Source organism: Pinus tabuliformis, chromosome 1_2 (genome assembly GCF_031772625.1).
Source record: "Pinus tabuliformis cultivar Carrire ecotype Pingquan chromosome 1_2, CPIR1, whole genome shotgun sequence".
NCBI classification, from domain to species: Eukaryota; Viridiplantae; Streptophyta; class Pinopsida; order Pinales; family Pinaceae; genus Pinus; species Pinus tabuliformis.
Window position 1 is genome coordinate 1308636964 of NC_142298.1, and position 15120 is coordinate 1308652083.

Consider the following 15120-nt stretch of genomic DNA (forward strand, 5'->3'; position numbering starts at 1 on the left):
TAATTAATTTACCTCAGTCCTGGGACCTTTTAAAATTTGAATTTTAAGGACCCACGAATTTTGCCTTTGGAAAATTTAAATTTGCGTAGGACCTATAATTAATTAAATTTCTGGCTTAGGATTTTAATTAATTATGGCCAGAAAATTTAGTTAATTAATCTATGAGGGGATAAATTATTTTTCTATCTCTCAAGACACTTTATATCATGATTTTTACATTTTTTTACATCTCAAGGGGGAAAACCCATTTTCAAAAGACCCTCACAAACTATCCAGTTCTGCGACACAAATATAGTCTAGCAGATCAAGCAATTTGTAATAAAATAACCTAACCAAATAGTTAGGATTATTCGCAAATTACTTTTACATAAACTCGATCTAGAACACTAGGACTCCCCTAAGATCCCAGTCACCAAATCCACTTCGGCTTTGGGGTGAGGCTGAAGGAAAATTCTGCCGACCATCTAAGAATGGATCGATGAGACAAAAAACCTCCTGGAATGTAGATCGTCACCAAAAAAATAGGTTTACCAAGGCATTACATACACGACACGGATCTGCTGAGATTATTTACAATTTACACATGCAGAAAGGGTTTACAATATAACATGATGATCATGTTGATGATGATAGTTGAATGGCACAGACACGCCGATCATGCGCTATCCCTTTTGCGAAAAAAGGGGGTGTACTGCTATGGGTATGGCCTTATAATGAAGATAGGCAAACCTCGAGTGCCATAGTTCAGATTGTAGAAATGTGTTGCAAGACATGGCTCCCAATGGACTTCCTCCAACTTGATACAAAGTGTCAACCTTGAACCCAATAGTAAAAGCATATTTAAAATTTCTTTTCCAAACACGTACCTTTCCATCAATGAATGCCACCTTGAATCCTTTGTCCTCCATGCGTGAAATGGACACCAGGTTCTTCTTGAGATCAGGTACATATAGTACTTCTTGGAAATGAATAGTGTTACCTTTATTCAATTGAAGGATAACATTCCGTACTTATCGAGAGAAGTGCTCAAGCAGGTTCGAGAGAACAGAAAACCAAGTGCTTGCCAAAAGACCAAGTACAGAGGAAAGCTTGGTGAGGTAAGTGGCAGCAGGGAGGACTTGCTGTTGCAGAGGCTTTAGTACAACTCATAGTAAGTGAGTGAGGAACTCATGAAGATAGAGAAGAAGATGACTACTGATAGTCATAACAGAGATAACAGAGGTTCTGAGGAAGACCACAACAGAAGAAAAGTGAAGAAGGAGGATGCCAAGGCAAATGGCAAGAGAATGAGTCAAGAGGAGTGTGACAAGGAGATTGCAGAGTTAAAAGAACAACTCAATGTATTAAGGATGATACTAGAGGAAAACCAAAGACAAGGTTGGGTCTTGAGGAAAAAGGCAGTGAAGTGGTCTGAGTTACAGAGAAGGCTACAACAGAGGCAAGTAAAGTGGCTGGTGGAAGAACTTAGAGAAGCTGAGTTGGAAATGGAAGTTTCCATTTGTGAAGCAGAACAGGGTGAAGTTCTGGGTAAAGATGAAGACTGGAGATCTGTGGAAGATCTTATGAATTATTGTGAGAATTCAAAACAACAAGGAGATATGATGACTGAAGCATCAAGTGAGACCACAAGGTCTTATGTTTTTAACACTGATAGTTTGTGTATGATTGTAGGTATTGCAAGAGAAAAGCAACTTTGTGAAGACATCTTCTGGATGGATGAAGATCTTGAAGTAAAAGGTGACAAAGAAAATTTCTCAGAAGAGGGAGAATTTGATTGGTTACAACAGAAATAGTCTATGGATGAGTTACTCAATGAGAGAAGACAGTGATTTAAAGTTGTATGGAAGATCAGGAACTTATTCTGATGAAGAATGAAGGAATATTGTCTTAGCGAGGTAATCTAATGAGTTTGATTAATGTTATTGATGAAGAACAAATGCAGGAGAATATTAGTGCAGATGATGAGACAAGGATAGCTCTGGAAGAAGGGTTACAGAGAGACAACAAAGAAAAATGTATTGAAGAAGGACATCTATTGAAGTATATGCAAAAGATTTAGCAAAGGGAGAAAGGACATCTGATGATTGGTCACTAACAAAGGAAGGTTTTGCAGAGGATGAGCAGTCTTTTGAAGCTGTCAAAAGTATGGAAGAGTATCTTTCAGAAGATGAATACTCTAAAGTAAAGAAGGATGGAGAATGTCTCTTAAATGGGAAAAACAATGAATTATTGCAGCAGAAAGAATTTAGTAATACATTGATGTTTGAAGCTGTTACAATCCAGGAACAATTTCTTGTGAAAGAAGGAGATGAGAATCAGTCTGAAGAGCTGATATGTGAAGCAACAGTTGAGACTGTTGAACCTTGTAATTCTCAAACTGATAAATTGTGTACAAATGCAGGAATTATAAGTGATGATGAAATACTTATGAAGTGTCACAGAGAAATTGAATTGTTGGAATATTTGCTGGAAAACTCAGAGTATGATAGTGTGATTGCAGAAGAAGGAGTTCACTACAGTGGACAAGAACAGAAAGACATCATTGAAGTAGATGGTGTGGAAGAGAGACTTGCTTACAGTTTCGAGAGTCCTTTAGAGAATTCTTTAGAGAGGTTGAATCAACATACTGATGTGCTGATAGAGAAGGAAAAATCAGAGCAACATACTGAAATGTTGTCAAAGGAAGAAGAGGCACTGAGGCCTTATGTTTTTCATTTTAATAATTGTTTTGTGAGTGCAGGTTTTGTTGCAGATGTTGGAGAAAATTTGGCACATATGAGTAGCCAAGTAAAGATAGAAGAGGAAAGAAAATATGCTAGAATTGATGAACAACATAGTGATGTATTTGAGGGGAATCAAGTACAAAGGAAATTGGAGGACAATTTACTTTTTAAAAGTAAATTTACAAATATTGAATAGAGGTTGTTTGGAAAGTCACAAGAGGGTAAGGATGAAAGGGTGGTAGTAAGGATCCAACAACTTCAAAGAGAAGACAACAAACAACAGTTTGAAGATGAGTGGACAACGTACAACAACAGATGGCAAAGTAATTATCAGTCAAAAGATGAATTGGACATAGAGATTGAAAAAATGATAAGATTGATGGTGAAGGTGTCACAGAAGAAAACAACAGTAATAAGGCCAACTGGCCAAGAAGCAGCGACAAAAGAAAGACAACAACAGACTGTGAAAGCATAGCTAGTGGGTCAAAGCAACATAAAGTGTGGAAACCTGGAGAATAGCAACAAACAACAACAACGACCAAAGACAAATTACAGAACAAAGTATGGGATTCAGGAAGACAAAGGTCAAAAGCACATGATTAGGGGATCATGATTATTTTAACCTTGGGAGTCTGATGTAGGAGCATACAGCTCAACAATTTCATTATGTTCTAGTTAACTTAGGCGGTCTTGTGTTTTCAAGGAAGTTGGATTCCTATGTATGTAATTATTAATGTTTTGAGTGATTAAAATAGGAATTAATTAGATATTGTGAGGATATTTGTAAATGCTCTCGAATGTAGGAGAACATGAGTGATAATGAGTGATGATGAGAGATTTGGAAATCAATTGTAAATCTTAGACTAGAAAGTGGTTTCATGATTCATGGAACTAGAGAGGATTCTTAGGGATTACTAGAGTTAAAAGTGGACTTAGAGGATATTCAGGATTTAGTTCAGCAGATTAAGGATCTGAACCAGAATTGGTTAAAGAGAACCTTTTGTATAAATTTAAGCCTAAAAGGCATAATAGTCAGGTAGAGAGTCAGTCAGGAGTCAGAGAGTTAGTCATTTGACCCTACGGGCAAGAAAGGAAAGGCCACTGATATTGAAAATCAGGTCAAGGAAGAAATTCCTGTGTAATGGTTGTTTATTAATATAGATAACTCGATTCTGAGTTTGTGTGACGCGTATTTGAATTATAAGTTGTGTGTGAACTTGAGTAATTCTGCATAATGTAGGTTGCAGGTGTGCAGAATCAGAGAAGAGGTGCAGAGAGTAGTGTGTTACGTGGTTGCGCACACATAGTATTGGAGAGGACCTTCACAGTGAAGGTGAAGGAAGCATGAAGGCACGAGCAGAGATCGAGACCAGAACAAGTGAAGATCGTGAGGCCTTCAGGCAGAAAGCCGAATGGGCTATTACATAGTAAGAACCAAAAGAACGTAACAGTGCACAGGAACCGTTGGATCTGTCAGATTAACGAACGAGAGCGAGGGAGATGGACGACTAAGATTAAGTCGCGCAAATGAAGTCAAGAAGATGAATGGTGGAGATTAAGCACTAACCCTTTATTAAGCCGAGTTTCTTTAAGTTTCTTATTAAGCACGTGGGCAGTTTCCAAAGACGGGAAGCAGTTTCTCGCGCGCCCTAAAGGTGGTAAGTGGTCTTTAAAAATTTCACGCGATTACCTTTAGTGGCTGACACGTAGCAAACGGTGGAGAGAGAAAACCACTTTTCTTGCATGCTCTCAATCGGATAACGGTCGTGCAAATATCTGCGCGAGATTGTGCGATAATCGTTGGATCAAGCGAGATTGATCAACGGTGGAGATCAGCCAAGCTTGTTGGCGATCGGGTGACGCGACAACCGTTGGATTGGGCGGAGAAGATCAACGGTAGAGATCATTCGGGTTAGTTGATGATCGGGTGACGCGATAACGTCAGATCGAGGAATGAGATCGACGACAGAGATTTAACGCGCTAAGGAGAGCATCGAAGTATGTGCAAAGGTTTGTGGAATGGCAGAAAGGTAAGGTTTACGTGTAATTTATGAATATCTCTATTATATGGAAATTATAATAGAAATAAGCGGAATCAATGGATTATGGTTTAAGTTTGGGTTAAACTGAAACCAGAGTAAAAAGGGTATGGTTAATATGCGCGGGTAATAAGAATTAACCAAACATTATGAAAGTTCCGCTCAAAGGTTTATTAAAGACTTAAACTTTGATAAAGTGGGTTTTCACCATTGATATTGGTGTTTATCTTGGGACACACATAGTGTGACATGCAATTGTATTTGCATACTGTGGGTATATGCGGCTTAGGTTGCATCATTATGGTGTTTGCAGCTTAGGCTGGAATCAATAGGGCAGGGTTTGCACATCATTGACGGACCCCAATGTTTGAGCATATTGGTGTCATGTCACCCCTATTGCCCTTAAAAGGGTGTTGTAGGGCACCTTGGTGATGACATCATGGTTTTGAGGCATACCAATGGATTTTGAGCTACTTCTTGGAGTATGGAGCATTCATTGACATATTTGTTACTTGCACGTTGCATCTTGAGTTTCTTTGGAGGATGATGTCATATTGGAGGAGGCTTTTCTCCCACACATGTTGGCTCTTTTGGCATTTATTTGTTATGTTTTTGAGCTATTATGAGGTTGGCTTGTAACCTCACTCTTATTGAACACTCATGTAAACTTGTATTAGGGCTCTACTTGTAAATTTGTAAAAATAAGGGTAGTAAGCCTCATACAAATAGAGGCTCCCTTTATTTCATTTCATCATCACACATTTTAAACTTGGTTTTCTATGGTGCGAATTCCTATGAAAAGGTATTTTGTTTGAAGATGTTTTCTTGGGATTGAAAGAAGTGTTTCTTGGAGAATTTTATATGTTTCTTGCTTTATCTTCTATATTTTGCATATTTTATTTGTGCTAGTAAGATTTCCATTTTGTGCCATGACTAAATGGTAGATCTATGTTGAAATCTTTCTCCATTATGTTATGCGAAATTGTTTTCTTTCGAACCTATAAGGAAACTCTGATTATGCATTCCTTATACTTAATTTCTCCTCTCACAAGGAAATAGTTGGGGCTTTAAAAGTGGATGCCTTGGTCATCCACCCTTACTCCATCATAACTTTTCCATTGAATTTAGTCCTAGAAGACTACATGAAACCCATTTAGGTTAAACCACTGATATCAAGTTGTGTTGATCACCCTCAAAACCAATTAAGTTTCTTTCCTTTATCTTTTCTCCTAACGTCTGGGGTTACTGGCTAGGGTTTGCGGGTATAAAATTGCATAAAAGGTGAATTTTAGCTTGATGTTTACGATTCATTAATTAGGAATTGTATTAATAAATTACATAAAAGAAACATCTAGCATTGTGCATGGTTAATCCTTCCCTTTTAGGGCTGATGTCATCCTTATTTGCTATCTATGCATGTTTTTCATCCCTAAATTCCCATTTAGTGACCTTAACCCAAGGTGTTTATTGGAAGGCCCTAACTCTCTTTTGTTGGTTATCCTTGAAAAGGCCTTTTCTTTGGCTGTTATGACATTGTGCACCCTATCATTGCAAATGAACTAAACCCTAACTTATAACAACTATCTCTTTGGTCTAGGAATAGAGTGCTTGAACTTTGGCATAGAAGACCTTGTCCTTTTTAGGCTTTGCTGGCACTTTGTCCCATCTTATAAACCTCTTATCCATCACCTTAAGCCATAGTAATTGATTATCATTTAGGTGATTTAGGGAAGCCTCCCTTGTGGTCAAATACCACTAACTAGTAGGAAAAAAGATTGTTGAGGTAACAGTTGCAACCATTTCTCTTGTTGACATAAGGTCTGGTTTCACCTAGTGGGGCTTTGCACTAAGCCTGCTAAATTTTGCGGCAACAGGGAGCATGTGAAAAATGACTGTTGGGAGGGAGATGGTGATAATGGTTATACAAGTGGGAAAATAAATTATAGAGAATGGACAATTCTATTCATTGTCCTTAATAGCATTGCAGGTCTAAGTATAACCTAACAAGTTTTTGTTTTCCTCAATCGCTTTGTAGATGGCCTGCAGATTCCTGAACCCTTGATTTATCATTTAATGTATCATTCTAGTTCCATCAACTGCTTTTGTTTATTCATTGAACTTGATATCTATATAAAGTAAGTGTGCAAGGCTCAGGTTGTCTGTTTATGTCCTTGAAAACTGTTTTGTTTCAAGTAACTTGTCCCTATTGATAGAAACTTGTTCTTTTACTATTTTAAGATTGTCTTGCTAGTACTGATATATTCCTGCTGCAGTGATTCGGAAGCTGAAAATGACCAATTGGATCCAGAGGTAGCTGAAGATCAGCTAATGCCTAGGACAGGGGTTGTGGAAGGTTCTCTATTTGAATTAGAACGTGAGAGAATACTCAGAGTTCAGGTTTGTTTTTCTTGATCGATCATAGTAGCTCTGGGTATGGAGTGATACTAGGTGGCATATGACTGGTTTGTCAAGGACAGATGCAAATGGATTATATTCTGGATAAAACAGAGATGCTTGCATGTATTCAATGTTGAATTTTCTTATAATAGAAACTGATCTCCTAATCTGATAATTAATTCCAATGATTTACACCTAAGTTATCTTATGTCACTTATATCATTAAGCAATCATACATAGAAAGTCTCAACAGTAGAGCAATGATAACAGTAAGATTATAAAGAGACAGCCAAACACAAGAGACACAGATTTACCCTGGGAAAACCTAGCGAACTTTTCTTCTTAGGATAATTTATTCTTTAGCAAGGTTTACAACAAAAATTGTCTAGAAATCTGTGCCAATTCTCAAGCCCAAATACCAGTCAAACCTGGTAAAAAATTCTAGTTTGTAACTGCGGTCAAACCATCAAAAACAGAGAAGTCAGTGCTGGTCAACATTGGTCAATACTGGTCAACAGAAAGGTTTGGACCTGCGGTCAAGGTCCTGAGATCAACTTGGCCTGCAGTCAACATACTGAGGTTAGATCTGAGATGCAGTTAATTTGATCAACAGTCAAACATGGTCCAACTTCACAGAAATCAAACTTCGGTCAACTCAGTCAACTTCGGTCTTCTCTCTCTCTGTCCACATGTGTGACTGCTTCAGATAAGATCTTTGTTGTTTCTTAGACGGTGAAAATGAATGTTTTGATGTGTATTTATATTGGTCAAATGGGTGCCCTTTTAGTCAAGGGTCACCTCCTTCCACTGGTGTGGCCGACTTGGCTTTTTGAAGCCTACATGAACCTTTTAAAAATAAATTTTTATTTCAATCTTTATAATTCCTTTTGGCGGACTTGGGAAGTCTCTTGGCATGCAGGAATACCTCCCGGTGCTACAAAAAATCAACATTTAAATTGCTGAGTATCACATAAGTTGCAATTTCTTTAATGTCTTTGATTGTATTTGATACCATCACTATTGAGGAGTGCACAATTAGTGATTAAAAAGGGAAATGATACTTATTTTTGTTATTCCTTGTGAGAGTGTGTTTGACAAACTGTTAAAGGATGCTAAATTATATGACTAGGTTGGCAGATAAATACATTCCAGATTTGCTATTATTGTTTTGTTTCCTGCTAGTTTAGATAATTTGATGATCCAGGCATGTTGGATACAGCAATCTGAGCTCAGAATGGATTGAAATTCATGACTTTTATGTCAAGATTCAATTAAATTTGCATCCTTGTTAGTGTTAGAAAATGTATTAAATATGTCAAACACACTAAACATACTGAGACTCTTGCACCCTCTCATCCTTAAGTAAGAATGATATGTTTCTGACAATTAAAGATGGCTCAGAGTATTCATTCATGTGACGAAACTTACATGCAATAACTCAGTCAATATAAGCATAAGTATGCAAAAGGCTTCAATTTTGATAGAAAAGTCTACTCTCTTGCATCTATATTTTCTTAATTGGAATTCGTTTGTGTTTTTACGGCAGAAAATGATTATATTGTTGTGTGTTATCCTAATGAATTTAACATGAATTTCACAAGTAAGAGTATCTGTGTAGTTTTTTGTCATCAGTTAAATATTTTCAGTTCATTGATATGCATTTGGCAATGTCAATAGGAGGAAATTCGTGAAAGAATTATCTCATCACAAGCAGATCTAGAAGCAGAAACAGAAAGGTTGGCTACAACACTTCAGCTTGTTGAGAAAGATAGGGAGGCAAAGCGGGATATGGCCTGACGTGTAGATAAGCAATATCAACGAAAAATGTAGGCACTTTGCTTTGTAAGACACTTTAACGTGTTGTATATAAATTTGTTGTTGTTCCAAAACACTTTTTTTAAGGGTGCAATATCCTGCACTTTATATTTGGTCTGAAATGTCATTTTGATTGACATGTGTCTCATTTTTTGGCTGTCAGCTCCTTGGGGATTGGATATGAGTGTCTTTTAACATTTTGTTATTGTTGTTGTTTATATCAAGTATTTCCTTTGGTTGTGATGCCAGGAGGGTCTTTACACACTCTTACCTTCCATGCTACCAGATAGCAGTTGATTCTGGCTGTAAACTCATGCATTGATTTCTCTAGTTATTCTGTTGTCCTGTTGTGAATGAAATGTGCATGAAACATATTTTATGATCAGCATCCATCAATTTATACTGATGAAAGGTAGACATTGATTGATTGTTGCTTTGATATTAAATTAATCTAACTTGAACTCCTCCTCTCCTCTGTTTTGATTATGAGGGATGTAAGAATGGAATATAAAAAATAAGGTGGAGATAGATTTAGGCAAAGAGATTAAGAGCTTTACATGAGCTAGACCAATTGGTAAGAAGTCTCAACCTGCAATTCCAGGCACTTCAAATTGGATTATGCCATCGACTTCATAGAAAAGACTGCAAAGATTTCTATAAATTTAGGTGTTTCAAAATGTATTCTAAATTAAATTTATGTAGAAGCCTGCAAATTCTGATATTTTTGTTTGGTTTGATGATAATAATTTCTATCATAAATTCCCATGATATATCAGCAACAACTTTCCCTGCATGAATATTAAGTTGTCTTATGATGTTTGAGAGAATCAAAGCTTAGACTGTTTACACTCATAAATTATGCCTGATTGTTTTATTCCCTTAGTTCTGTGTGCTATTTCAATTTTCAACTAGATATTACCGTATTGTATTCTATCTGCTACTGTAGGGCTTCTTGTTGACTATGAAAATTTTATCCACATTGTTGTTAGCAATCCTTTGTCTCTTGGAATTGAAAGTTGAAATAGCATACATGCACCTAAAATGCCTGAAACTGGGAAATGGTAAATACTTTTACAATGGAAATGAAGACCAAGATTAGCTTTCCCGAGCTTTAGGAAGTGGAGAAACAACGGTTATATGTCTGTGTGTATGTCTTTTGGAAGGATACAGGTTTTGAAAACAACACTTGAAATATTTGGAAAATGGCGAAATGGCATATCTTTATAGGGCTATATGAGAGGGAAACTGTTTATAACAATTGTGCATAAAAATGTTTGGGAGACTACTTTTTATATATAATGTGCATATATTCTGACCATAGATGAAAAAAAATCAGATGATCATGAAATAGAGGTCAGGTGATCATGACATCTCACATCTCCATGTAGTGTTTAGAGTAGAATCCCAACTTTGGGCTATGGCCCTATTACCCACCACCAGTGGGTGACCCCGTAGGAGAACATTTTTCTCGTAGATTTGTCTTCAACTGGCAGCTAGTAGCCCCTGACATCTACCAGTGTAGCCGATATTGTGCTAGATGATCTCCGCTCCTTGAGCCGGTCATATTTTCCCTCACCCATTGAAGGCTTTGATACCAAATGGAACGAACAAAGTTCGTTCTTCAAGTTAAATACTCCAGAAGATTTGGAATATGTAGATCTCCATTTACGATGCAGGAGTATATATTAAAATGTATGAATAAGAATGATGTTACAAATGAGAGTGAGGGGCCTATTTATATACTAGGCAATGCCTCTTCATGGAAGGTCATGTCCCATTTAGACATGCCTCTTCATGGAAGGTCATGTCCCATTTAGACATGCCTCTTCAGTACTAATTACTAATTAACTAATCATTATTACAATTATCCTCATTATTTATATTTATATTATTTATATATATTTTATTTGTAACATAATCTTAAAGGTAGGTCTTTCATTGTGCAATCAGGTGCTTATGCTTGTTTTTCTTTGGGCACACTTGGGTATGGATTATTGGGAGACTTGGAAGGAGGAAGGGTTTTGACTGTAGTCTTGTTCCCTCACCTTAAATGGGGGATTAATCCTCAACCCTAGTCTCATGGGATATCTCCTATTCGCTTATAGCTTAAGAATGGGCACTACTTGGGAAACCCCGATTTTGGTAGCGCGGTCCTGTTTTCCCGTTTTATACTTTTCACTCCTCTCCGCACATTACATGCCCTTTTTCATCATGTTCCCTCTTTGGGTCCATAATGCTCTGGTACTCCCCCTCCCATTGTCCACATGTCTCAGTCGGGTTTGGAACGTTGCCCCGAAGGTTAATGCAACTAAAAAAAAGATTAAAAGCATATCATGGCCACATACAAAAAGAAATAATACCACAAAAAGAAAAAGATGGCCGGGACATTAAAAATAGCACATGGGAAAAAGCCAAACATGAGCTCTACCCCCTTATCGTTATGGTCATCACTTTGTTTCCTAGGGCCCCCATGAATGCCCCCTACATCATTAATGAACCCATGGATGTCCCAACCCTTGGTGGGTGATGAACTGTTGATTTGGTGTAGCATCGGATGTGCTCTAGCCACGAAAATTGGTGGAGAGGCTAAGGCACATGAGATCTCCAATACCCATAAATGGTTTGGGAAGATTCTAAATAGTTTGGGAGATATTTAAATAATTAATATTTTTAATGGAGTCCCTAAGACTAAATTTAGGGAAAATAAAATATTAATGTGAATTAATATAAAACTGTGCTATAAGGGTCCAAAATTCATGGATCAAGCCAAAGTTAATCTTAGCCATTGATTAGGGACTTAATCTTGGCCGTTGAATTGTCAACGAGAAAAGTATAAGAGGAGGCTTGAGGGTCACTTGGAGAACACATCGAGTTGATCAAGATTTCGACTTTCTGGGGCAGGGTTTGCTGAGGAAGTTGAGAGAGTGACCAGAGTTGCAGTTGAGGGGAAGTGAATACAGAAGCAGAGAGGCAAAGATAGTACGGGAGGATCAACGCAGTAGCTGGGAGAGAGGGACGTAGAGCTAGCGAGAGGTTCACGCAGAGCCAGGCAGGGCTTACGCAGAGGCAGCCAAGAGCTGCGCAGTGCCTCAGAGAGCCAGCGTGGGTGACACAGAGGCTCTAAGGGCTGACGCAGTGCCTCCAGAGGCTGACGCAGGCCAAGCCAGAGTGATGCTGGGCAAACGCTAGGCCAGAAAGGGTTGACGCAGTCCCTAGAGGCTGGCGCTAGGATTTTTGTGGGGCAAATTGAAGCTGAGGAGCTGCTGGAGTGTTTATCCGGGGTTTCAGCCGGAGCATCTGTCTCCGAAGGAGAGGTACTACTGCCGATATTTTTCTCTGTTGGGTGAGCCGGTTTTGGAAACTAGATTGTATTCTGAAACTGCTTAATAATTAAAACCAAGGTTGCACGAAATGGGGAAATGGTGCGATTTTCCGAAACGGGCACGGGTACGAAACGTGACCCCCCTAAATTTTGGAAACGTGGAAACGCGAATATATATATATATATATATATATATATATATATATATATATATAAGGACATTTAAGAAATATGTGCAATCATAAAGCATATATGATACATTCTAATTTATTACATTATGATAAAATTGTCAATTGTCAATGCATAAACTATAAGTCTCTAAATTTACATCACATTCACTCATGAATGATCACATAATGAAAATAGAAATATCCAAAATCAGCCACGAGAAATTTCTAATTTCTTGTCTCGTGCTTGATTGGGAGTCTCCTCCTACATAGTCGAATGACCTTATTAGTGCTCTTGATTAAATACAAGTTTCATACCCTAGTACCCTACATGCTCTTGATTATTGGGAGTCTCCCCTGCATAGAGGGCTTGGTTCTCTTGATTAAATACAAGTTCCATACCCTAGTACATGATAAAATCCAATGGAAACATTGCAATCCCCCCAATCCTAAAATCCTGAAAAACAGATAAGTCTGCTGGATTTTGAGTGAGATCTAAAATTCTACTTTCTCCATATGAAATCCAATGAGGGTGAAACCACTCTCAAACATCCCGAGTCATTTCATAGTAATGTTGAGAATTTAACATTACCATGCACTGCATATGCCTCAAACTTCCTGAGGAACTGCATATCAACACTAGGGAAAAAATTCACTTTTATAACTTTAGACAGACATCTAGAAGCAACTAGAAGGCATTAGAAAAACCTAATTAAAAATTAGAAGACAAATTAATAAAAATAAAAATTAAAAAAAAGTCAAGTTGCATGTGGAAACGGCGTTGTACAGCCCAGAAACGCGTTTCTGGCCATACCGTACGCGTTTCTGCGTTTCGTTTCCGTTTCCGTACGGAAACTCCTCCCCTGCCAGCGTTTCCTGCAACTTAGATTAAAACCCTCAGATAGCTGCATCGGTTTTCCTGCATTGGGTTTTTCCGGGGACATTAGTCCAAAAACAATGGTGTCACTTGTGTGCTTGTTTTGTCTCCTGCAGTTGATGATCTGTAATGTGTTGAGCATGTACTTGTATTTATTTTCAGTGTTTACATGGTAAATAACTTGTTCATTAATCAAAACAAGTAGGTAGAAGTAAATTAGAAAGTACATGAAGGGTTTCTAACAGTTAGACTTAGAAATTCCAACATGAATTGCCCCACCTTAAAGGGGTAATCACTGCTTATATCATACACAACATGCTCTCGTCCCCTGGAGCCCCAAGCAATATAATAAAAGAAAAATCAAGAAAAGGCAAAAGAAAAATGAAGGGTGGAAAAACAAAGACCCGGGTAACTCATGTACCACAATTGCTCCCTCTTACATCTATACACCCAAATATGTGGACATCCCTCATCATTACCACTCTTGAACCCATGTGTTAAATTATGGTATGTTCTATGCTTAAAGAAGTTTACTTCCTTTCTTCTTATTAGCCACAGATTAGCAATGACATATACATTAAGTAAAGTGCAGATAGAACATTAAACGATCAACAGAAAACAAGCCAAGACAAGAGACACAAGATGTGGCAGCTAGCTAGGGACAAACCCCAATGTGGGGAAACCCTTTGATCAAATCTTCTTTTATCTTCAATAGTTCAGCGGAGAGAAATAGTACAAAATCAGAATTCTGTAATTTTATATCAGCAGCAGCAAACCCTAACCCTCCAATATGCTTGGTCAATTTCCGGTCAACTAACCCTCGAACAACCTGAAGAAACAACCCTTGAACAGCCTCAAAAACACAGTCAAACTGCTATTGACTGAAGTCAACATGCTGCCCAAAACTAGGGCAGTCAATGTTGGTCAAACCTGAGGACGGATTGCCTCGATTTTTGTGCCAAAATCTGCGGCCTGCCTAGGAGAGGCAGCCACACCAAAACTGCACCCTTGATGAGTCAATGCTTGGTCAACGCAGGTCAAAGAGATCTTCAATTGTTTTTGTGTCCTCCTTGCCCTAATGCGTCCTCCTTCTTCCCACGTGTGAGCTGCTCCTTGTATGACCCAAAGCTTAGGAGAGAGAGAAAAGAATGAGTGAGATGAGATGATGAGAAAATGAATCAACCTCTCTTGTATTTATATGATTCATTGGGCATGTGTGCCACACATTTAACTACCGGCCGACCTTGACAATTTGTGAAGTAAATACATAAATTCATATCTCCATAAATGCTTGTCGGAATCGGATGATCTTTAGATCAATCCTACACCTCTCGACAAGAGGAATCTAGGAAAAATATAAGCTGCAATAATGAGGTGACCCACATGGAGTTTGGCCCTAGTTGCCAATTTTAACACCATGGCATTTGGCCTTGAGACTACGGTGTCCCAATCCACTTCATCATTATCCACATGGCCCTTATCACTTGAAGGATGTATCTTGGACACGTCTTTCCCTATAAGGGATGGGAACACCTATTAGGGTTGTTTGTTAGCTACTCCTACTTAGGCAGTGTTATGAATATAATTCATATAGAAATAATATTGTAAATATAAAATATAATAATAATAAATAATACTTAATTAACTAATAGTTATTTAGTTAGTAATGAAGAGGCATGTCTTAGAGACAACCATTTATGAAAGGGCACCTGCCTAAGGTATATAAGCAGGCCCTCACCCTCATTGTAATCATCTCATATCACATCAATTCTTTTATACA

At 37.9% G+C, this 15120-nt stretch overlaps 1 protein-coding gene across 2 annotated transcripts in view; it reads left to right on the forward strand.

Moving 5' to 3' along the window:
- The window catches only part of LOC149211018 (uncharacterized), a 109595-nt gene extending 100291 nt beyond the window's left edge, over positions 1–9304 (forward strand). The window contains exons 4-6 of one of the 2 annotated variants that reach the window (XM_089396861.1): positions 7036–7159; positions 8837–8985; positions 9224–9304. In XM_089396861.1, coding sequence (XP_089252987.1) covers positions 7036–7159; positions 8837–8956 — 244 coding nt within the window. In that variant the 3' untranslated portion in view covers positions 8957–8985; positions 9224–9304. Of the gene's footprint in view, positions 1–7035; positions 7160–8836 lie in introns of both variants that reach the window. The other variant, XM_089396860.1, reaches the window with a different exon arrangement.
- The last annotated feature ends 5816 nt before the right edge of the window (positions 9305–15120 follow it).